This window comes from Marmota marmota, unplaced genomic scaffold (assembly GCF_001458135.2).
Source record: "Marmota marmota marmota unplaced genomic scaffold, marMar, whole genome shotgun sequence".
NCBI classification, from domain to species: domain Eukaryota; kingdom Metazoa; phylum Chordata; class Mammalia; order Rodentia; family Sciuridae; genus Marmota; species Marmota marmota.
In genome coordinates this window covers 44,134,656-44,157,434 of record NW_026000229.1, presented here as the reverse complement: position 1 = coordinate 44,157,434, position 22,779 = coordinate 44,134,656, and the positions used below count along the sequence as shown (strand labels likewise).

General features: G+C 43.3%; 1 protein-coding gene across 1 annotated transcript in view; it reads right to left on the bottom strand.

Moving 5' to 3' along the window:
- Ryr3 (ryanodine receptor 3) overlaps positions 1-22,779 on the bottom strand; it is a 356,005-nt gene that overhangs the window by 183,441 nt on the left and 149,785 nt on the right. Inside the window, exons 22-32 of the mRNA XM_015480130.2 lie at positions 21,554-21,657; positions 20,195-20,278; positions 18,227-18,386; positions 16,771-16,918; positions 15,740-15,945; positions 15,014-15,188; positions 8,216-8,424; positions 6,590-6,765; positions 5,653-5,689; positions 3,952-4,115; positions 766-931 (exon numbers count right to left, since the gene is read on the bottom strand). Of these exons, the coding sequence (XP_015335616.2) occupies positions 766-931; positions 3,952-4,115; positions 5,653-5,689; positions 6,590-6,765; positions 8,216-8,424; positions 15,014-15,188; positions 15,740-15,945; positions 16,771-16,918; positions 18,227-18,386; positions 20,195-20,278; positions 21,554-21,657 (1,629 nt within the window). The remainder of the gene's footprint in view (positions 1-765; positions 932-3,951; positions 4,116-5,652; positions 5,690-6,589; positions 6,766-8,215; positions 8,425-15,013; positions 15,189-15,739; positions 15,946-16,770; positions 16,919-18,226; positions 18,387-20,194; positions 20,279-21,553; positions 21,658-22,779) is intronic.

Genomic DNA, 22,779 nt, shown 5'->3' with positions numbered 1-22,779 from the left:
AATCACATCAATTACACATCCATTGATTTACATATTGCCATACTAGTGACTGTCGTGTTCTGCTACCTTTCCTATCCTCTACTATCCCCCCTCCCCTCCCCTTCCCTCCCCTCTTCTCTCTCTACCCCCTCTACTGACCTTCATTTCTCACCCTTGTATTATTTTTCCCTTTCCCCTCATTTCCTCTTGTATGTTCTTTTGTATAACCCTGAGGGTCTCCTTCCATTTCCATGCAACTTCCCTTTTCTCCCCCTTTCCCTCCCACCTCTCATCTCTGTTTAATGTTACATAAATATATTCTTAAAGGATCATGTAAGGTATTTGTAGGGAATATGAATAAACCTTTTGCAAAGGGAACACATAGCAAATTAGTTTCCATAGGTTTCTATTTTTAGCATAGAAGTTTGTTTACTTTTTGAATCTTGTGCATTGAGTGGCAAAGGTAACATAAAGGTGGAAGAGATAAATCCGTGAAACAAATGAATGACCTTTCAGAGCTCATCATTAAAGAAAGCATTTCTCCCCTTATTGATTTGATATGACCAGCATAATATGATTTTATGACATGATAAGAAATACTATTTTCCCTCAGTACAAAATAGAGTTGCTTTGTGTTTATTTTCTGTCTTAAATGGATCGTGGACCACACAGGCTTATCCACTGGATGCAGTGTGATGAAGATACTGCATATGGAAAAGAAGAGGAACCCAGCCATATTGACCAGACCTGGGACAATGCTGTCACAGCTCCAGAAGCTGTCCCTACCTGGTAGCAGGTGCCGAGTTCTTTCCCATTGGCTGAGAAGGACAACATGCCCATCGCCAGATCCACGAGGCAGCCAATCTCCAGGTCCACGTTACTCCGACTTGATCTTTGGGAACTGGCCACAATGTCCCCGCCCCAGACCATGTAGCAGTTGCTGCGTTTCACACTGGGAGCCAGAGAGAGAGACGGGGGAAGGCACGGAATCTGGACTGGGTGGTTTGCAATCAAGACTCAGGAGTGATTTGCCTCACAAGCCCCCCTATGAAGGTTTAATTAATTCATTTAAGAATTAATTTATGTGTGAGCCACTCTATTTAGGGATATGGAAGTCTAGAAGGCTACCCCTTTCCAAAGAGAATTCCTGACTCAGTATCTATTCACCTTTGTTAAACAGATAACACCTTTGTGAAACAGATAATGAGGATGATAATATTCCTACTTTAGTGTTGATAGAAAACTAAGGCACAGAGAATGTAACTACTTTGGGCAAATTTATAAAGGGATTGGGTGTAAGATGCAGAAATAAAAATCTGTTCAGAATCCCAGTCTGGTAAATGGGCAAAACTCGATAAGACATACGAAACTCTGCCTGTATTCTTTAGGATGGCCAGTCTGAATCTGGAAAGTCAGTCCAGTTTCTCTCTGATGCCCTTCCACTTCCCACACAGCCTTGATCTTCCCAGCTCCCAGGCAGTTGCCTTCCTACATCACTGGATATCCACCAACTTGTTGTCCAAAATAGCTATCTACACTTAACACAAACTATAATAACTCCAAAGCCTGACCCCTTAATTGTAGGACTTCATACTCTGGGTGAGCTTTAGAGAAGATGTGTGGTGGCTGAGGTGATTCCCAGAGCCCCTCATGATGGGCTGTGGCAAGAGGCAGTCAATTCTGTGTAAGTTCATCCTGGGATACAACGTCTGAGGGACCCAAGCCCTTGAAGTAGCATGATGTGACTTTTCTCAGGTTAAATGAGAGATGAACTCTATACTTAATGCTGGAGTAGGCCCTTCAAACATGCTGAGGTCCATCTATGCGAATCAGCATGGTTTCCTGTTGTGGCCCTCAGCAGTGTGGAGGAGGGAGACTGCATTCAGTCTTGGTGGACAGGCCTTGGAACACAGCACCCTCTGAATACAGCTTTGCCTCTCTGGACTGGTTCTCATTTGGAAAACCCAGGGTTGGATTATTTAAGGTTTTTACTAGTTCAAGGATCTCCTGGGAGTGGAGATCCCCTCCATAGTCCTGAATTCCTCTCCTCCAATCTGGGATAACAACAATGGGGCTTTTGTTCAACACGAATGCCCGAAGGCTGGCGCCAGAGCTAACTGCCTCTTCCAAAGAGTAATAGCCATCATTACATCTTATAAAAACCAAACTGCAGTCATGTTATTAATGTTTTTTTTTAGTGAATGAATTTCTAAATACATTGATGGCTAATACAGAATTCAATTAATAATGTATTAAATCTGTAGGAATGTGAAGTGGTAGGATTTGGACATATTTTAAGGAGCCCAAATTAAAAATGCTGTGAAAATCGATCCTGTGCCTATTGCTTATTATGTAGGACAAAGAACCAAGAATTACTGAGCACCTACCATACACTAGGTCTTGCTCTAGGACAATTAACAGGTCAGTTAATTGTCACAATAAATGTGGTCAGTGCCGTTCAGATAAATCAAGTGGTGCATCTGGTGTGGCAGAGCCAGAGAACAGGAGCAATAAACTCAAATGAGATGGGCATTTCTGCCTTTTTTTTTTCTTCTGGCTGAAGAACAAAAACCTAAATTGGTCAATTGTTTTCATATATTTTCCTTTCCAACTTAAGCCATATGTTGCTTTTAATATCTATTCTGACTCTCTTAACATGATGGGCATTTAAAAATGGCAACAACAATCATAGTATTTATCGAGTGCTTGAGGTGAGGCAGTGCATTAAGCATTTTTCAACAAATTACTCATTTAATACTCATAAAATTTTATGACTAATATTCTCACTTGATAGATGATGAGGAAATCAAAGCCCAGGAAAGTCAAGTGACCGATTCAAGGTCGCACTGCTATTAAGTACTGGGATCTAGTTTTAAATCTAGTAAGCATGTAAATTTGTTTTCAGAGCCTTCACTCATAACTATGTGCCCACATGGGTCCCTCAGGACAGTAACTATGGCTACAACTGGCCCCTAGTATCATTTAAAGAGCATTGACTGCAAAATGCTCCTGACTTGTAGGGAGGAAAGACCAGTTTGAGAAACAACTTATCAAATTTCTATCTGTGGCTGTTCAGGAAAGATGCTCTCATACCTCACAAAGGTGGGAACATGATGACCATAAGATACAGTCTTATAAGTGACCTGTGGGGAACAAGTAGCCAAGTATTCTGACAACAGTACCAATGGACAGTGGAAAGGCACAAGTGTGCCTAAGACATGTTCTCCCTTAAGAGCCCTAAGGTCTATTCAGTGGTAATTACTAATAAATCTGTTAAGTCTTTTTTATGTTTTTATTTTTTGAGCACCGGGAATTGAACTCAGGGGCACTCAACCACTGAGCCACATCCCCAGTTCTATTTTCTGTATTTTATTTAGAGACAGAGTCTCACCGAGTTGCTCAGTGCCTTGCTGTTGCTGAGGCTGGCTTTGAACTCATGATTCTCCTGAGCTGCTGCTGTTATAGGCATGCACCACTGTGCCTGGCTCTTTTATATTCTTTATGTGTTTAGTTATTAAAATCTTTTGGGATGAGCAGTTCTGAGTTTATCAATGGTTATGTCATGTGATACATCTTTTTATTATTTCTGAACTGGCTTCTCTCAAATACCCAGGGATTTTTCTCTGTCTTGTTCTGATGTTGTAGAAACTGGGGCTGCTTGAGAGTCATGAAGAAAACTGAGAGGGACCTCAGACCACAATTACCTATCTTTATCTTTCATCCGTGGGTCATGGTTTAAACGCATGATAAAATTACCCCCGGTTTTCACTAAACACCTTCTCGGTGTCAAAGCAAACTGCCCCCTCCCCGGTTTCCTTAGGGATATTAAGCCTGCACTCCATGCTCCCCTTTTAAGGCAGGCTGGGATGCCTGCTTCGTTGGGGCTTCAGGGTGGAATGGAAGGGGAAAGACTGCTGGGAGGAGGGAGTGGGGAGCCCAGTGGCCAATGCTGCCTCTTGGGAACCCCCTTACCTTTCATGGACCCGGCCTCTTTCATCCCCCAGAGTGACAGTGACTGTGCAGTTTTTGTTCAGGTCAAACTTTTCACTGTACAAGTGATAGTCTGGAGTCACCCATCCAACCCAGACGCAGGACGGGTCCTGTCCAGCGAAGATGCGAATGGCATAGTAGCACTGCTGTGCAGGGACAACAGAGAGAGGTGAGCGGCCCTCAGTGTGTGTGTGTGGGGGGCACTTGGCCCTCTTTTATGAAGAAGCGCACACTACACTCTGGACTTGGACTGAGGGCTGAATAGAGACACTGATTTCCTAATTTCTCTCTTTTCTGCTTGGCTTTAGCAGCACCTGGAGCAGTGAGCATTTACACTGCCACCTGTCGCCCAGAAAGACACCAGATATGAGATCAGGAGATTCTGTTGGGGAAGTCTGTGGCATCTTTTCTCAGAGTGGTCAGCTCAGAACCCTAACCTTTCCTGGGCACCAGGCCGCCCTGGGCTGCATGGCAGGATAGCACAGTCCTCAACCTCAGAGAGAGAACAGCCAGAACATTTCTATTCCTTTCTACTTCTGCAAGAAAGTCCAAGGTATTTTTTGTTTGTTTGCTTTGGAAAGTCTTGAAAAAGAAGTGGGAAAAGAAAAAAACTCCCCCGTCCCAAGCAACCTGCTTTGTGTGGCATCATGCCCAACCACAGACAGTGCTGGAAAGGACAGTGGCTCTTGGTGAGGGTCATGCCATCTGTGAGGCCATCATTGCTAGAGCAGAGAGGAAGGGGATGACTTCTTCGTGTTCCTTGGGAGAATGAGCAGATTTATGCTTAATCCAGTAACTTTTACTTATAGTCTGTCAAATTTTCCTGACTGGGAGGCAAAAGAGCCAGCCAGAACAACCTAGGCTTGAATTTTTGCAATCAGTTACTCTGACCCTCATGCTTTCTGCACACAATACTGTGCATAGTAGCCTCTCTCATGGGGTTGCCAAGTAAATTAACTTTAAATAATCAAATGGAGATTAAATGAAAGGATTACACCATGTGCCTAACACAATGTCTGCCCACAAGTAAGTGTGTGAGTTGTACAGAGGGAATCTTACTCCTGGTGTTTAACCTATGAACTCAGGACTGCAGGAGAACTTCTGTAGAAGGGGCAACACATGCATTTCCTCCATACTTTTTTTTTTTTTTTTTGAGGGGCAGATGCTAAAGAAGAGTGAAAAAAATTAGGAAGTAATTCTTTCTGGCTTCTGTCTAGCTATGGAGAAGGAATTGAAAGTAGCTTCCATCTCTGGGCTGGCTTCTGCTCCTTCTCATTTTATCGCTTTCAACATTAGTGCTGGCATTGTACAGAGACATAGGGGAGCTGACTCATGTTTACACAGAAGAACAAATAGAAGCGTTTAATGGAGAGCCTTGTAATGGATGCTCATCTTAATCAGAAAGGCAGTGTAGGGTCTCTGATGACAAATGGGCACCAAGTACAAAGTGAAGCCCAATTAGGAGCTCCAGGTAAGTTTCTGCTTTGGACTGAATGACTATCTTTCTTTCCCTCATTTGAGAAATGCCACAGACATGTTCTGGAATCATCAAGATGGATATTAAAAGACAGAGTAATTGGCAATTAAAGAAGATCTCTAGACAGATCTTTGCTGTAAGGGGCTTATTACCAGGCACAGCAAAGAATCAAATAATTAAAACCATAATTGAGCACATTTACTTACTGTTGTTGTATGAGAGAGTATTTCTTGCATCTGTTTCCTGGGGGGAAGATAATCCATGTTTTAGTTATGTCAGTTGTATAGAGAATCCCACAGTTCTGACAGGCAATTGATCTACCTTTAATGATCAAGGCAAGCTTAGGAAACTGGCTGTTTTCTCTACACAAGTGATTGCAATTGGCCTTGGGACTTGTTCCTTTGTAAGCTGCTACCACAAGGGAGGGCTGCGACTTCTAGTTCTCGTCCCTCAGCTCAGATGATGAGTTAGAGCTGAAGAGGATGGAGAGATTGCAGTAACATAGTCGGGGACACTTCAGATGGATTATCCTGTTCTCTCAAGCGGCTGCTTTTGTTTGAAAGCTTGGGAGACAGTGAAATGCTACCGGAGACCTGGACAGGACAAGTCCAGATGGCAGACATACATCAATGGTTAAAAATAGACATCAATGGGGGTGGGGGGGAAGAGAGCAAAAAAAATCCATTCCTTATCCGAAAGGAAGAAGCCATATTGCTCACAAGTGAGTGGCACGGCTGGAGCACTGCACAATGCCCATGGGCTAGCAAAGGCAGCAGCGTGTGTCTCCAGAAACTTCTAACTTCACACGGCTGTAGTGCCACTGCACCCTCTCATGTAATCACCTTCCTCTCATCCCCAAACAGGAATCGTGGTCAGCAGGGAGTCTTGGGCTCAGAGAGCTCCAAAAGAGCTGAAACTTCTGCACAAAGCCCGACTGTTCAGTTTTATGGGTCCCTAAATTACGTGGTGTACCAACACACACCTGTCCTTGTATGCACGCATGTGCACACACATCACATTTCTTTGCCTGACAGAGCAGGGGAACCATGCATGGAGTTCTTGAGCTCAGGTGGAGAGTAATCAGATGCCAGTCCTAGAGCAGGCACATGAGCACCACTGACAAGCCACAGGCTTCACCCTCACCTTTTCTGGAAAGCTTCACTGTCCAGACAGGGGCTGTGGCTGAAGGAGGAGTAGCACTCAACGGGCATGCTCAGCCGGCAGTAGATCATGTTGGCATTACTATTCTGTGTTCCAAACGTCTTGTGGGTCACCTTGAGGCATGGAGGGCTATCCATGGTGCCATCAATCCTCACAACCTGGAAACAACATAAGTCCTTACCCTGACATATCGAAGGGCCTGACCTTGACCCTGTCCCTCTTTCTCTTGTTGACATATATAACATACAGCAAGGCATTCTGCAAACTATGGGTGAACACTGTCACCAGTGCTACCCGAACCATGATTCTCATTATTACTTGGGCCCTGGCTGGAGAAATTAGAGATCTAAAAACATGACCACTGGGTTCATCTCAAGGCCAAAGGTAGAGAATAAATTGCAGAAAAGGGGGTAATAACTGGATGATGTAGAATGATATCCACAAAGGCAGGGGCAAGTGGCTAAAATAAAAAATTTCCCTTGTGACTCGGCATGAGAACATCTAAGGGAGAGGATGTAGAAAGCCTGAAGCTTAAGAAGAGACATTCAGCTCCCATGGAGGATACCCTCCCCTCCTTAGCTGGGCTTCCATTTCTGCCACAGTTGCTGCCACCTGAGAACTGAGGCTCCCATAGCCTGCTTGAATAATCCTGAGGCATTTCCAGGTTCTGGGGCACAAGCACTGCAGGCAGTGAGTTGGAGAGGAAAGATCAAAACTGTGTCTGTGTAGAGAAGGAGGAAGTGAACTGAGAGAGTAATTATAACTTTCTTATAATCTGATCTCTCCTGATTGCTGTAGAACATTCTTATGTTCTCTTATGTTCTTATGGGGGCTGTGAGTGTGCACTTTGTGTTTTTTCCTAAGTGGAGGGCATCTAGATTCTATCAGTTTGTCAAAGGGGTTCATGAATTCCCAAAGTTAAGAATCAACTTTTTAAAGTGATGGCCTGGGAGGAAGTAGAGAAAAGTCTTGATTTAAGACTGTGAGCGGCAGTGGGGGTTAAGAGCTGGTGCTTGTTGAATTCAGACCTGAGGGTAAGTTAAGGGCACCCAGAGTCAGGCTGAAGCAAGACACTGAATTTGCCCCAAGGGATGCCGCAACGAAGTGATCTGTTCAGCTTTTTATCAGCACTTTTCTCCCTGTACTCACCACAGGAAAAACAGGGGGCAGGGGCAAAATAGCTGTCAGTAAATATAGAACCAGGACCCAACTTAAGCTCCTTACAATAAGCATATAAGAACCTGCCTGTTCAGGATGTAATCTTGAGAGCAAATATTGCACTTCAGAAGAAAACACTGTGAAAGGTCTGTGGGTACCATGTTACTATGGCAATAACAGTATAGGAATGTCTACAGAAGACCAAATGGCCTCAAGACTTGGGGACCAATCTGAATGGACAGGCTTTTCTTAAGAGGTCACTAAGCTGTCCCAATTAAGGAGCCTGCAGCTGTGGTAAGGAGCCTGTGGCAGTGAGAGCCAGCAGGAGGTGGCCCATAGGCAGCCAGGGCATGGACTTAGGTAAGCATCTGCCTTTGACAGGAGCATTAGGGGAGCTTAGTGCCTTGGTCAACCTGCCTTGCCAGGGCCACCCAAGATGCGTAATGTTACCTCGATGTGTGGATGATCCTTCGGTACATTGACAAACGTTGGGAGGCGCTTGCTGAACCACATTGCAACATCTCGGTTCATGTTGACAGCAAAAGGCTCAAAGCCCTCTTGGAGGCCACACATGGTATAAAACTTGAAGGTACTGGCATCCATCCCGAGATTCATGCGACCGATCTGAGACAGCCCCAGAGAGCAGATGGGCACGAAGCCTGCGAAATAGAGAGAGTCCTGCTCCAGCTCACAGGCCTGTCCCAGGAAGCCTGAGGACACCCGACCTTTGAGTCCCAATAGGAAAGATGGGATGCTAGCCTTTACCTTTCTTCCTGGCACATACTGTCAACAACAAGAGGCCACCTAGAGATGACCTCTGCCTTTGGTGTGTGAGAAAGTTCAGTGAGTTTGTTTCAAACTGATTTAGTAAAAACCATCATTTAGCCAAGATTATTATTTTTTTTAAAAAAAATTTTATTTGTTGATGGACAAAATACCTTTATTCATTTATTTATATATGGTGCTAAGGATCGAACCCAGTGCCTCACATATGCTAGGCAAGTGCATTACCACTGAGCCACAATCCCAGCCAAGATTATTCTTAAGATGCAAATAAAAATGAACTGGAAAAGAAAAATTAGTAAAAAGAACAAGTAAAATTCTTTATGTATGCCTTATTTACAATTGACCATAGGCCCTTGAAAATTTTAAATGCTATCAACAACAAAACAACAAACCTAAAGAATGACATATTGGCTGTGCATGGTGATGCACACCTGTCATCTCAGCTGTTTGGGAGGCTGAGGCAGGAGGGTCATGAGTTCAAAGTTCAATGGCAAGGTACTAAGCAACTCAGTAAGACCCTGTCTCTAAATAAAATACAAAATAGGGCTGGGGATGTGGCACAGCAGCTGAGTGCCTCTGAACTGAATCCCTGGTACCTCCCGTTCCCCACCCCTCCAAAAGAATGATATATTGAGCAGAAAACAAAAAACAAAAGACATGACTAACTAAGTGAGATAATGCATGCTAGTTTTTAAAATTATAGAACCTTTTACAGGTCTCAGGACATTGCTGTATACCTTAAATATATACAATAAAATTTATTTTTTAAGAAAGAATGAGTTGGAGCAAATCCCCTAACTTTTCTGGGCTTCAGTGTCCTCCTTAGTGAGATGTGAGGTCCAGTGGTGCTTCATGTTCTGAGAGCATGGTGCTAAGAAGTTTTAAATGCTGGAATTAAAATTTTGCTGTCCATGCACTCCCCTCCTCCCAGCCTGCTGCTGTCTTCCTCACCTAAGCAGGAGAGCAAGAGTTTCGTGAAGAGCCAGAGAAAACTCCTCTCGTCCTTCCTACAGCTACGTTCATCTCTCTGAGCTCACTTCTATATCCTGATCATATTTAAAATTACTATTCAGAATAGACCCAAATAGAAGTTCAAGTTGTTTGGCATTCTTCTTTGTGGGTTATTTATAAATCATAATTGTGGACCAACAAATCAGCAAAGCAGGGAAAGCTCTAATTATCTTGGATTTGGGAGGATGTGGGAGGCGGGCAGCTGGCGGCCAGCTGAGGCTGTGGCAAGTGCTTAGGAGGGAGGGGACAGCTCTGAGACGGCTGACTAAAGCAAGGGTTGAAGCCTACCCCACCCCCCAAAATAAGAGGCACTGCTCCTAGGGTAGTGTGCTCTTTCAGGGGAAATTTAAAGGCCAATTTAGGGGGCATCTACGATCTTTTGTAGATTGTAGATTGTAGAAAAGCCAAAAGTCTTTTCTCTAAGGAACTTCAACTCATTACTATTAAGCATCAGCAGAGGGGATAACACTTTACTGAGGATAAAAAATGAATGACTTGAGGAGCCATCATACCCGACCAAGGTCACAAGAAGGGTGAGTGACAAAATGGAATATGATCTTGTACCCTCTGAGTCACAGTCCAGCAGCCAGTCAACATGCAGGAGAGGAAGAGAATGTTGTAGGGGACAAATGCCCCAGATTTAAACAGCAGTTGTGTCCTAGGGCAAAGGGCTGCAATCATTACACAGTGAAGCACTTTCCCTGTAGGCAGAAGTCCTCTCTGCAGGGGAGAAAGCAGGGCCAACGAGGCCAGGGATGGGAGAGCAATGGAAGGCAAGTGTTAGAGACCTCCTGGGGGCTAAGTGGGCACAGCTGGGGAAGCTTTGTGAAGCAGAAGAGAAGCTAAACCAATGAGTCAGAAAAGAGAAATTCAGAACACTGCTACAATTTTTCCTGAGGAAGATGTGACAACTGGATACTTGCAACAGCTCCCTTCACCTGGCAAGAGGTTCCATTTCTAGAACCTCTTTACCTGAGGTATTAAAGCTTCATGTAACTTTATAACTCTGCATGGTAGGCAGATGGGGGTGGGCAGCAGTGATGTACTAAACCACAACTAGTACTTATCAAACACTTTCTTAATGTCAGCACTCATTATTATGATTTAACATAAGGGTTTAGAAAGTTGAACAATTCCCTCACCTATTTGTTACCTGGAAAACTATAGAACCAGTGTGTGAACAAAGCTGCTTTAGCAGGATTCCAGAGAAAATAAGAGGGACTGAAGCCAGGATGCCTGTTTTTGAATTCTTACCTACTCCAACTTGCTTTGTGACTAACTCTCACTTCCCTTTGCAAATCATTTTCCTGTGTCATGTAGTTGACCAGTTTGTTTCTAGATTAGTTAGCTGCAGACCCATAACCACAGAGCACCCCAGGCCCAGCAGAGGAAAAGGGCTACCTGCATACAGGTGGCCACTGACTCTCTGGAGTGAATCTAAATAAAAGGACCCATTTGGCAAGGTCATATGGCATTAAATTATGAACACTGTCATAAACAAGGATTTGCATTTTGCCCACAACTCAACTGGCCCACAGCCTCAGATGAGAATGGAGAAATAAAAGAAATATAAAAGGGGTAAAGAAATCCCCTTTCCTCTATGCAGGCTAATAGATGTGATTATGCTGATGTTTTTGAAGAGATTTGAGGAGAATCTTCCAAATGACATCATCTTGAGCCCAGATAAATACAGAGGTATTGTTCCAGGAAAGAAACAGCAAGAACACATGCATTTATGTTTCACAGAGGGTGCCAAGTTCTGATAAATGTGGTATTACAAGGCCTCACCCTGGTTTTGTGATTAGGAAGAGACATAGAAGGTTGGTCAACTTTTTATAATTTGGGAGCTTGGAAAGAAACCCGTTCTCCAGAAAACCCAAATGTTGGATCCATTTTCAATTCACTTTTCACTGAAGAAAGACATGGAGAAGAATCACTACCAGTAGCGGGAAAGCTGAGATCCTGGAGAGTGGTGGCCCCAGACCACTTATGGGTATTTCCGAGTCTCACTCCAGCATTACACGTTTTGCTCATCCCTTTGCATTTCCTCCTAAGCCTGGAGAAGGAGGAGTTCAGGGGCAATCCAGCAATGGTCACACCCCTTGTAAAACACAGGAAGAATCATGCTCCCCTGCCATAGTCACTTCCTGAAGTACAGTCCCTATCTGGAGAAAGCATGGCAGAGCCCCTTGGCACCAGTGTGTGCATGCAGATGTCAGTGACACTTCCTACAAACTTGTTTCATTTTCTGCTTCCCAAAGAGCTGTCCACAGAGCTGAGGGATCTGTTAAACCCAGATAGGCCAATGGACAGGAAGAGCCCAGGAGGCTGCCCCTGCAGACATGGAAGCTGCAGCAGGATGAGGATGGCCCTCAGGGGACCACACTGAAGCTTCTTCTAGATGTCAACATTCTAAGGTCTGGCAAAATGCTAAGGACTGTATCTTTCTCTCCTTTAAATGGAGGAAAACAGAAGGCTGACACCTTGGAGGTTTCTAAGCTTCCACATACCTTTGCATGACAATACAGAACTGTGGTGGTCCTGGGCAGACACTGGAATGGGGCATTGATTAGAAAAATTCTAATGAGGCAGATAAGTGCATATTATCCATGATGTAGAAGAGAACAAAGAGGACAACTTATAAATAAATGCCATAAACTGTAATGTCGACTCCTAGTCCTTCCTCCAAAGGGCTCATGACTTCCCACGGGGGTAATGGCTTGAATCAAGGCTGACGTGCTAGCAACCAGAACATAAGCACATAGAGCAAGCATATATGGGGGCCACAGTGCATAAAATGTTTATTTCCAACAGATGGTTTTCTTAACAACTCAAGGCAAGAATTGCTGCCTCTTTCCATATTCTGCAGAGAACAGAGATGCTATGGTTATTCCAGGCCTCTGGGCTGTTGTTATCAAAGAATAGCATGTCATCTTCCTTTCAGCTGTCCCTCTGCCAACTCCTGAGCTATCATATAACTGAAAGAGCCTTCCAATTATCTTGTCGCTATGTTATTAAAGTGTGATACAATGCTACAGTATAATGCATGAACATATTACAGTACAATTCTATTATAAAATAGCTTCCTAATAATAGACTTTGTTATTCTGAAGGTCAAATCATGTCCCCATCCACAAAGGGCATATGAGGCATTTCTTTTCATTATAACACAGATAATCGCAGAAAGCAGAGCTACCCTGAAATATCTCTTCCTTTATAGCATTTCTCTGCTCAAACCCTGTATCAGCTCCCTGTTTCCCAGAGGGTGAAATCCAAGGGTGTTTAGCCCAGATGAGACAATAGTTTCTTGGAGGGGAGGTCCGAATCTTCGTGTTTAGACTGTAACCTGCACCTCATCTACCTGTCCAGCTCTACCATCTGTGAATTCCATACAGAAATCTTCCATTCTCCTACTGTCCTATCCTCTGCTGAAGTTCCCCAATGCCACTTCATTAGTCTCATGGCATCCTCTGATTGGAATATGCTTCTACAGAGGGCACACTCTTTATTCAACTTTCAATTCAAAGATCATTCACACAGAACTTTCATTCTGTAGTAGTCACTTGCTATTTATAATTTGAAGCTTTGCATTATTAATCACCTTTTCATATTTTCATCTTATTTGGTCTACAAACAGAAAACAAGCCCCCTAATACTGCTACTACTTGCATTTTCATTTGCTTTAGACCATACACATCCCAGCTTCTTGTGAGGTTGCGCTTTTTGATTCTGGTCTGACATGAGCCACACTTGGACTTTACAAAGTTCTCATCACTTGGCACAGCACAGAAAATTCTTATCTCCTCCTAACAGTTGACCCAAAGACTAACAGACAAGTTATGTCTTCTAGTTCATTCAATGGTAAAGCCAGGGAAAGGTCCTCAGTCTCTTGATTCTTTCTATCCCAGGGAGCTTCTTTTGTTGGGGATGAACTCCAACATTCCAGTTTTTCATTTTCCTCCTGGCCTCCAGGAGGCAGCATTGCACGGGTGCAATGGCCCTTCTACACTGCTCTGATGGCCACATACAGCCCTCCCTCTCCTTTACCTCTGAACCAGCACACAAGACACTCCTGCCAGCAATGTTTCCCCACCTGTCTCCCAAAATAGAATGTTTTCTTTAAAACTTCTGATTTTTAAATCCCTTCAGAAGGCATTAAAACACGGCCCCATCAGGTGTTAGTCTTTCTTGTTTCTTAGGAAAATATATTGAATTTCCACCTTTCTATTCCCTCAAATATCTTTAGAGCTCTTAAAAGGTATAATTGGATAAGCACATTGCAATAATGGGTCTCTGCAAAGAGTGTGAAACTCACAAAACTTAACACGTTCTGCAAATAAAGAACATTTACGTTACATGTACATGGTTTCATATTTGTGCTCTCTTGCTTTCTAGGTGGGGACTGCTTCTTTTGTAATGTCTCAGACATTGAGAGCTACAAGCAGCCCTAATCATTTACAGAGGGGGGAAATGAGGCCCAAAGAGGTTTTAAAAAAGTCAACTAGGATGTTGGGGGCTCCAGAGAGTATGGAGGAGATGGGGGCAGAGGCAGGGTGTGAGCCCAGGTCACCTGTTTCAGAGAAGCCTCCTCCTCATCTGTAAGCAAGAGGCAGAAAGTGGCACAGCACTGAGCCCTGGGGCCTGCACACAGCAGGCATTAAGTCACTGTCACAGAATTTCATATCTGGGAAGAACACTGGAATTTATTTCATTTATCCTTTTACTCCCTGGTATAGATGTAGAAAGTAAAACCCAGGCCTCAAGCAGAGATTCCCTGGGAGCCACACAGCTCGGTAGGAGCAAGTCCACCGACCTGCAGTCCAACGCTTCTCTCCCCATGTGCCAGCAATCTTGCGTACGGAACACAGTGATGTAGACAGGAAATAACAAGCTCTAACTGTTCCTTTGTCTAGCTGGAAGCACTGTGCTGATTGTGGTCTATTCATGGCCATTAATAAGTACAACTCTGCTTTGGCTTCACAGCATGTTTGAATTTCAAAATAAATTCTATTTCATTCAAGGGAACAACTAAGTCTAACTTTCGTGTTTCAATGGTTCTCATCAAAGCATCAAGTTCAATTACACAAACATGCAGAATGATAATTCAAATCAGAATAATTCTTTAATTCCCTGATTTTTCTCTCCTGCCAAGAACATTAATCTGTATACAAAGAGCATTTCCTTTGTAATACTGGAAAATCTGGAACCCCCTGAATGCCAAGGTGGAAGGAAGTAGAAGGAGATCTATATGGAAGTTTAGAATTTATATATTATCTATCATTATTATTTGTCATGATTCTTTTAAAATGAAAGTATAAGGAGTAGTCTTTACCATTAGAGTTTCAAATATACAAAGGGAATGTACTCCAAATAAGGAGGTAAAAGGCCCCCTCAGCCCTGGGTTTTCCTTGAACCCCATGGAGTTGGGATGGGGGAGGGAAGTAGACTTACCATTCTCAATCTCGTAGTCAGCAAAGGCAAGTTCAGAGCCTTTGTTGGTGATCAGCAGCTCCCCGTTCAGTGTAAAGATCATGGAGGCATCATCCAGGTTAATCATACAACCAACTACATCCCCTGGCTGCCAGGTTCGCCCAAAATACCCACTCCCTTGATGCCAACGTTGGCCCTGCAAAACAAGACCCCAGGGCTTAGAGAAATGGAGGGCCTAGAAGCTCCTGCCACTGGAGAAAGGACACAGTAGTGTCTCCTAACTGTTTATGGTACATTATCCCATGAGATCACACCTCTCTACATAGATAACTCAGAGAGAAGTGGTCTGTATTACAATCAAATGAAACTGAGACATATAGGCTCATCAGAAAAGGTGGCCCGAGTTTCCTAATTCCTAGTTATCTATGATAGTATCCAGGGAAAATTGGTAACATATCCAGCATAACAGTTACACAGTGTTCAACAAGTGGAGTGGAGCTGATGGCTTGGGTGAAAAAACAGATATGAAAGTGATTATAAAAACGATTTGGGGCATAGCCCTCACCTTTGCCAGAAGAGAGCAAAGAAACAATCACTAGGTCATGCTCATTCAGTGCTCCTTAGCCAGTGGTGGGGGCCTCTCACTTGGAGACCTAAGATCCAGACACTCAGTATTTTCAGTCTCCAGGGAAAGGTGTGGAGAAGAAAAGCTTGTATTGAGGATTTGTGGATACTATACTGACTCACCCTGCTGCCTTCAAACACGAAGGCTTGGTCATCAACCCCCAGCTCAATGTCAGGCCGACAGCCTGGCCTTGCCCAGCCGACTCGCATGTCTCCTCCGGTCACCACTTCAAACTCAAAATACCATTTTCCAGACCTTACTGCATATGACCGCTCCACCCGGAAAAATCGGATCTTGTCTATGCTGACTTTCTCCACAGCTGGATCAGCTATTGTGAGAACAGCGAGTAGAAGGTGTGAGAGGGAAAGAGAGTAGATAGTCTTTTAATAAGTAGCATTCCTCAAAAGAACTGGATGACAACCAAGATGGCCACAGAGCTCCCACTGTGCACTGTAACATCCTGTTTATAGCACAACAATCGTCACCATCATCTCATAACAAGACCCCATTTTACTGAGTGATAATTATGTAGCAGATCTATTAGAGGCCGTCTCTCTCTGTCCTCATAATAGTTCTGAATGTGATACTGTCTTTATGTTAAAGATAAAAAATAAATATTGAGGCTCAGAGAGGGTTAATCATTCATTTAAGTGAGTGAAAGATTTGGATCCAGGTCCGATTCCAAAGCCATCCTGCAAGCCACTTCTAATTCTGCCCCTGGGGCCTATGGTACCACTTGGGGTAAAGGACAATAATAATATCATGTTCATCAATTATAAGCTGGTGATTTTAATCATCAATAGAATTCAACTCTTGGAGATGTGATTATTTGTTCTAAAAGTAAGCTGATGTATCTTTAAAGAACAAGAGAGAAGGTGACATGGTTCTATGACCAGGTGTTCTGAAAATCTTAGCTTCCCTAGAAGATGATGTATTTCCCATGGAGTTGGGTCACAGAAAGGCTTATCATGGAAACATCAATGTGATGATGCTTTACATTAAACACGGTCCACTGCCCCCCTTAAGAAAATACACCATTTAAAAAAAATGCCATTCCTAATAGTACAAGTAAGACACATTTAAAATTAGCACTTTCCCAGAAGAGGGCCTATTTAGCAAAATTTGCTCAGAATAAATAATCTGAGCTCATTACCTAGCTCTTGGTCTGATGGCTCAATGTTATACCCATAACCAATGAACGTCCGAACAGCTTCTCGCAGGCTGTCCCTGTTGGACTTCTTGGTGCGCTCATCCAGTAACGCATAAGGCACCAGACGGGGATTTCTTTTGTTCTTCAAATCCTATGTGAAGTCGCAGGAAAGAAGTGCCAAGAAAACACATGTCAACTTTACAAATAACTCGTCCCACTCACACATTCCTGGCTGCCTGGCTGGCTTGTACCAGTCTATTAGCTCTTCCCCATGTGCCTTGATATTTAGCAATGTACATATTTGCCACATCTCTTCAGGATTAAATGAGTATAAATGGAAAAATTTTACTAATGCTCAAAGCTAGCATTAAATAACACATTTTAGTAGTGCCAGCCTGCAAATAAAATGAAGTGTCACAAAATTGGTTAGAAACCTCCAGTCCCAAAGTGAGGCAGAAAGGATTTGCATAACTATTCCCCTCCAGAAATTCATGCCACCATGGACTGTGATGGCCTCTTCACAAGAGCCTTTTAACAAGGCCTGGTAAAGGAACATCAGAAGAGGTGGCAGAGCCAGAGTGGGTCCATCTCATTGCAAGAGTGAACACCTGATACAGAGTCCTCAGTTCCTCAGGAGGTACTCAGAAGACAGTAGGGATGACTGCAGAACAAGTCATCTGTACTAACCCACATGACACGCTCTTTGAACTTATTCTCCCACCCTTTATGGTTTTCATGGCTGCACTTTTCTTGATTCCCAATTATTAGTGAGTTTGGAGGCTCATGTGCACACAGTCACCCCCAAACTTCCCTTATACTAACCTACTACTGGTGATTAGGAAGCATTTTAAGGAAAAAGGTGTGTCAGATGGCTTGGGACTGAACCATGGCTTTAAACTACCTGATTCCCTGCTGTGACCTGGATATTAAGCTCCTTCTCAAGACAGGAACTCTGCCCAGGAATTCTCTGTTGAAAGGACTGAGATAAGGACTCACAGGTTTCTGGTCATGCTGGTTTACCCACTTTCTGGGCTAGGTTCCCCCTTTCACCCTCATCGTTGGAACCATCCCAGAAATCCTGCTGATTTATGATGTTATTTTGTTCCTAGTCTTGGTTTTGGAGAGTGAAATGAAAGCTCAACTTTCCACAATGCAAGAGGCATAAAAAAGAGAAAGTGCAGCTAGTGGATACACATGCAGGGCAATACAGATGAGTGAATCTCTGGGGAAAAAAAAAAAAAGAAAAAAGGTGGGGGGAGGAGGCAAACCTATCCATTCCTACAAAATTGGAATTATGCCTGAAGTCAATATCAATGTGACCATCACAAATTCCATCCAGTACACTGGATGTGAAAGAGACAGTGCAAGGACAATCTCCATCTTCCCATCTATCACTCTCCAGAGCAAAATGGCACTTTGATGGATGATCATATTTCCTAACTCTTCCAGCATTTCTCACCTGTTGAATGCCATAGGTCCATCCTTGTTTTATTCTGTCTTTTGCCCAAACATTGTGTGCATTTTCTGCAAGTTTGTCCACTAAAATTTCTTGAGGAGGCAACAGCTTCACATCAGACAAATCCAAAGGGGCTGGCTTGTAGCCATTGGACATCATGTAGCTACAAGTAGATGCAAAAATCGATATATTTTGAACAGATCTTTATGATTCTCCCATTCTAGGCTTTGGATCAAGAGCACATGGTTAACAAACTTGGGTAAATGAAGCCACAGTCAGAAGTTCCCTTCTGATGGACAACTCAGTTCTATTTCAATTTCACAGATAAAGCCCTTAATCTATTGTCACTGTAACCAATGTATGGCATATATTTCAGAGAAGAGTGCTGGAAAAATAGAGGGTCTGTGCAAATCTACTCTCTTTTTTTGAAGAGAGAGAGAGAGAGAGTGTTAGAGTTAGTTAGTTAGTTTTTTAAATATTTATTTTTTAGTTTTTCCGGCAGACACAACATCTTTGTTTGTATGTGGTGCTGAGGATCAAACCTGGGCCGCACGCATGCCAGGTGAGTGCACTACCGCTTGAGCCACATCCCCAGCCCCTCTATTCTTAACAAAACTCTCTATGTGCCTCACAGAATGATAGGCACATTCATCATGCTGCAATATTACACCAGCTTTTTCATCCTACTTTGCAAACATAAAAAGTTAAATCAGATTGGCAAGGACAAGACCTCGAGTCAAATGTTTTCTCATAAATCAGCATAAAATGGTCATTCTCTTATGGAAAGCTAAACCTTTACTTCTGGGGAAAAAAAATCATGGCAGCAGAGAATCTGTGAGCTTGAAGTGACCTTAGCAGTTAGCTGTCCAGATCTAGAGTCCCAGTCTCAAATGTCTGTAATCTCATGGCTAAGGTGAAGATGTAAGAGAGTTCAGAGGTTGAGGTAGATACAGTGTGTGAGTGGAGTAAGGCCAGGGCACTCTGGAGTGAATCTCAAGAGAGAAGTTAATCATAGCCACGTGAGAATGCAAGTTGAGAGATGCCCATGACCTCAGAGTCACTGACAGGGGCCAGAAGCCAAATGTGATAGACCAGGGCCATTTTTTTCCAGGAAACAGAGCAGCATGAGATCCAGGGTCTATTGTAAGCACAAAACACTAAAATTTCTTGAGGCGGCAACAGCTTCCAGAGTCCACCTCCTCAGCAGGCCTGCTGCTCTTGGGCAGAGTCAGCATGCATGGATAAGCACCAACCCCAGCAACCCGGGCTAGTAGCCTGACCTTCCAGCTGCCATCTCTCAGATGTGCTCTCCTTGGCCATAGGAGTTGTGTGTGTGCAGAGCCTGGCAGCTTGGGAGTTTAGGAGGAAAGATGGGGAAGATAAGCATTTTTGTAAAGCTGGCACTACCTTGGCACCAGAGTAACAATGACACCTGTGTGTGAGTACGTGTGTCCCCAGGGCTGGCACACATGGGAGCAGGGAGTGAGGCAGCCAATGAGCAAGTGAGCAAGTGTCTGAATGTGAGATAGTGTGACTCTAAATGTTGGGGGTGTGAGGGACAGTGGGACACATACAGATCTAGGGGTCCAAAGAAATCTTGGCAGAGCCTTACATTTCCACAAAGGACTTACAAAGCTGGCCCAGTGCCAGAGGAGTGACTCTCTGCTGTGACTATCAACAATTTTCGAGCTCCTTTGCTAACTGCCACTCTTACAGACCACCATCTGAGGTCGTCAAACTTCATAGCTCAAAACGAACCATTAGATCTGAAGAAAGAGCAAGAGGGGAGACCCTGAAAGACTTCTTGCTCAGAAGCTTCTGCTTGAGGGTCTTGGTGCCTTCTAAGTAACCAGGAACCAGGAACATCCTGAGCTGGTGCTAGCAAGTACCTAGACTGTCATCTGCCTTCAGACACAGGCACCCCAGCCCCAGCCTAAAAATTCAGTCTGAAGCCACTGAAAAATCACCTACTTTTTGGGCAGTTTGACCTTCTTCAGATCATCTTCAGCAGCTGGGTTAACATGAGCAATGTGGCACCCCAGGGCCAGCAGGGTTCTGAGGTAACAGAGGAAGAAGACAAGAGTGAATTCCAAGATAAAGTGAGAACCCTAACATGTATCTTAGCTGATAGAAATGGATATTAACCATCCATTTAGATCAGGGGTTGGCAAACATTTCCTGGAAGGAACAGATAGTAACTGTTTCAGGCTCTGGGGACTCACTCATCTCTGTTGTAACTACTGGACTCTGCCATTACATAGCAAAAGGAACCCTAGATGATATGTAAACCAATGAGCTCGTCTTTGTTACAATAAAATTTTATTTACAGAAATAGGGATAGCTGGTCTGACTGTCCCATGGGCCACCATTGGCCTACTTTTGATGCAGATGATAACCAGAATAACAAAAGAGAAGCCTGATAATTGCTTCTCTGTGAGTCATTCTCCCATTTGTAATTTCACTTTGAATTATTGCTGGCTTCTAATTCCACAGAACAGATAGGATTCTCATATCAGACCCACAGGTCAGCAAATATTTGCTGTGTATGTGTAGAGCCACGAGTTGTGCCTGACACCATGGTGTACACAGCTGCTCCCTCGAGAAGAATCAATGCAATTGAAGGTATCACATGTGTGAGCTTGTGAGACAAAGCACCTCACCGAGCACTGTTCTATCAACAAAATGATATCAGAATGTTCTGCACGGACAGCTAGGGAACAGAGGAGGAAAAAACACCAGAATAGGCAATAAGCATAAACTTGGACTATAATAGTGACAGTTTTATTTAGGATCCTGGATGGGATCCCCAGGATGAAGCTGAGAGTTGTTTTAAAATTGAATTTTAATGAATCAAGCCACATTTCCCCATTTTTTTAAGTTATAGATAAATATAACATCTTTATTTCATTTATTTATTCATTTTTATGTGGTGCTGAGGATTGAACCCAGTGCCTCACACGTGCAAGGCAAATGCTCTACCACTCAGCCACAATCCCAGCCCTCACATTTGTTTTTAGATATGCTTTATCTATAGGAGGCACTTTGTCCTTTGCTTCTGTTTCTCTTCTTTTTCTCTGCCTCCTACATATTTTCGCCATTCCTAGCAAATAAAAAAATAGTCTCTGAAGAAGTACTCACACTAAATAATAATGGTGGATTGGCTATTCACTATGGTAAATCCTTTTGTCACATGAATAATCACCACGCCTGCTAATTTATCAGGATATGTCATGTTTTCCGGCAAGAGAGACATACCTTTGCAGTTTAGTTATAATGCATTAAATCATCCACTCACTCTTTAGTCCAACTTCAATTCAATTAAACACTCACTTTAAGGTTTCAGTTGACATCTGCAGGTTATAATTCTTCTCAGTTTCAGGGAGCTTTGAAAACTCCACAAGGCAGGGATGTTGTCTTTTATTGTCATCCCGTATCTAGGCGACAACATAAGAAAGAATATAATTTAAGTTTTGACAGCTGGCACTGCACTGGAAAACAGAAATAAACACTCTTTGAAACATGGCCCGGGCAAAGCATATCATAGCCACTTGGTGACGGGTGACCTGGTGTTCTTCTCTCTAGTAAATGGTGCACACACAATCCCCAGGTTGCCAATGGCTTGTGCTCCCTGGATCTATTTCTACACAGGTGTTTGCATTTAGAACATACTTTCTGAGAGAAGTAATTTTATGTGTGGTAGCCATGTTTCTGTTTGTCCAAAATTCAAGTGACCATAATGTTACTGAAGGGCAGCACTCCTCATAACAGAGAGGATTGCAGAATCCTGACCAGTATCCACCAGAAATGTAATGCCAGCTTCAAATTGCACTGTGTTTGTAATTTCAAAATTTCTAGTAGTCACATTAGAAAAGCAAGAAACAGGTGAACTGGTAGCTACATGTGGCTCAGGCATACTCTATTGAGCAGTGTGAATAGAAACATCAAGCCATTCATTCACTAACAAATATGTTTTGAGTACAAGAACTACATGTCAGGCACTGAGCTGGATGTTATGAGTTCAATGATGAAGGTAGACAGCCCCAGCCTTATAACAAAATATTCACAGAAATAAATGCAAAATTGCAATTATGCTAAGTTCTCTAAAGGAAAGGTGTGTGGTATTACAAGAGCATACAGAAAAGAGATGGTCATACTTAACGAGAATCTTTTATGGGAGCTCTATAAATACAGAAGTGTTAGAGTAGAAGGACCTTTCAGTAACTAAGCTGCAATATCATGGGTGCCAGGGTCACAGGAAGCTTTGGAACTCAGCTGTCTTTCTGCCTCCAAACACAAACCTCATACAAATCACAGGACAAAGTTACATTTACTGTGAAAAATGCTTTCTAGCGAAAGAGATTCCCCAACCTCCCCATGTGGCCATTAATCTTAGTGCTACATCTGAAAGGCTGTTAAACAACTTCTGATTCAAAATCAATCAATCAGGCAGGTTTCCCCACCCATGTAGAGGACAGCTCTTTCCAAGGGGAAGAAGAGATGTGGATGTCCTAAGGAGGGTGTTGAGCAACTGCACCTGGTTGTCCCTGAATAAAAGA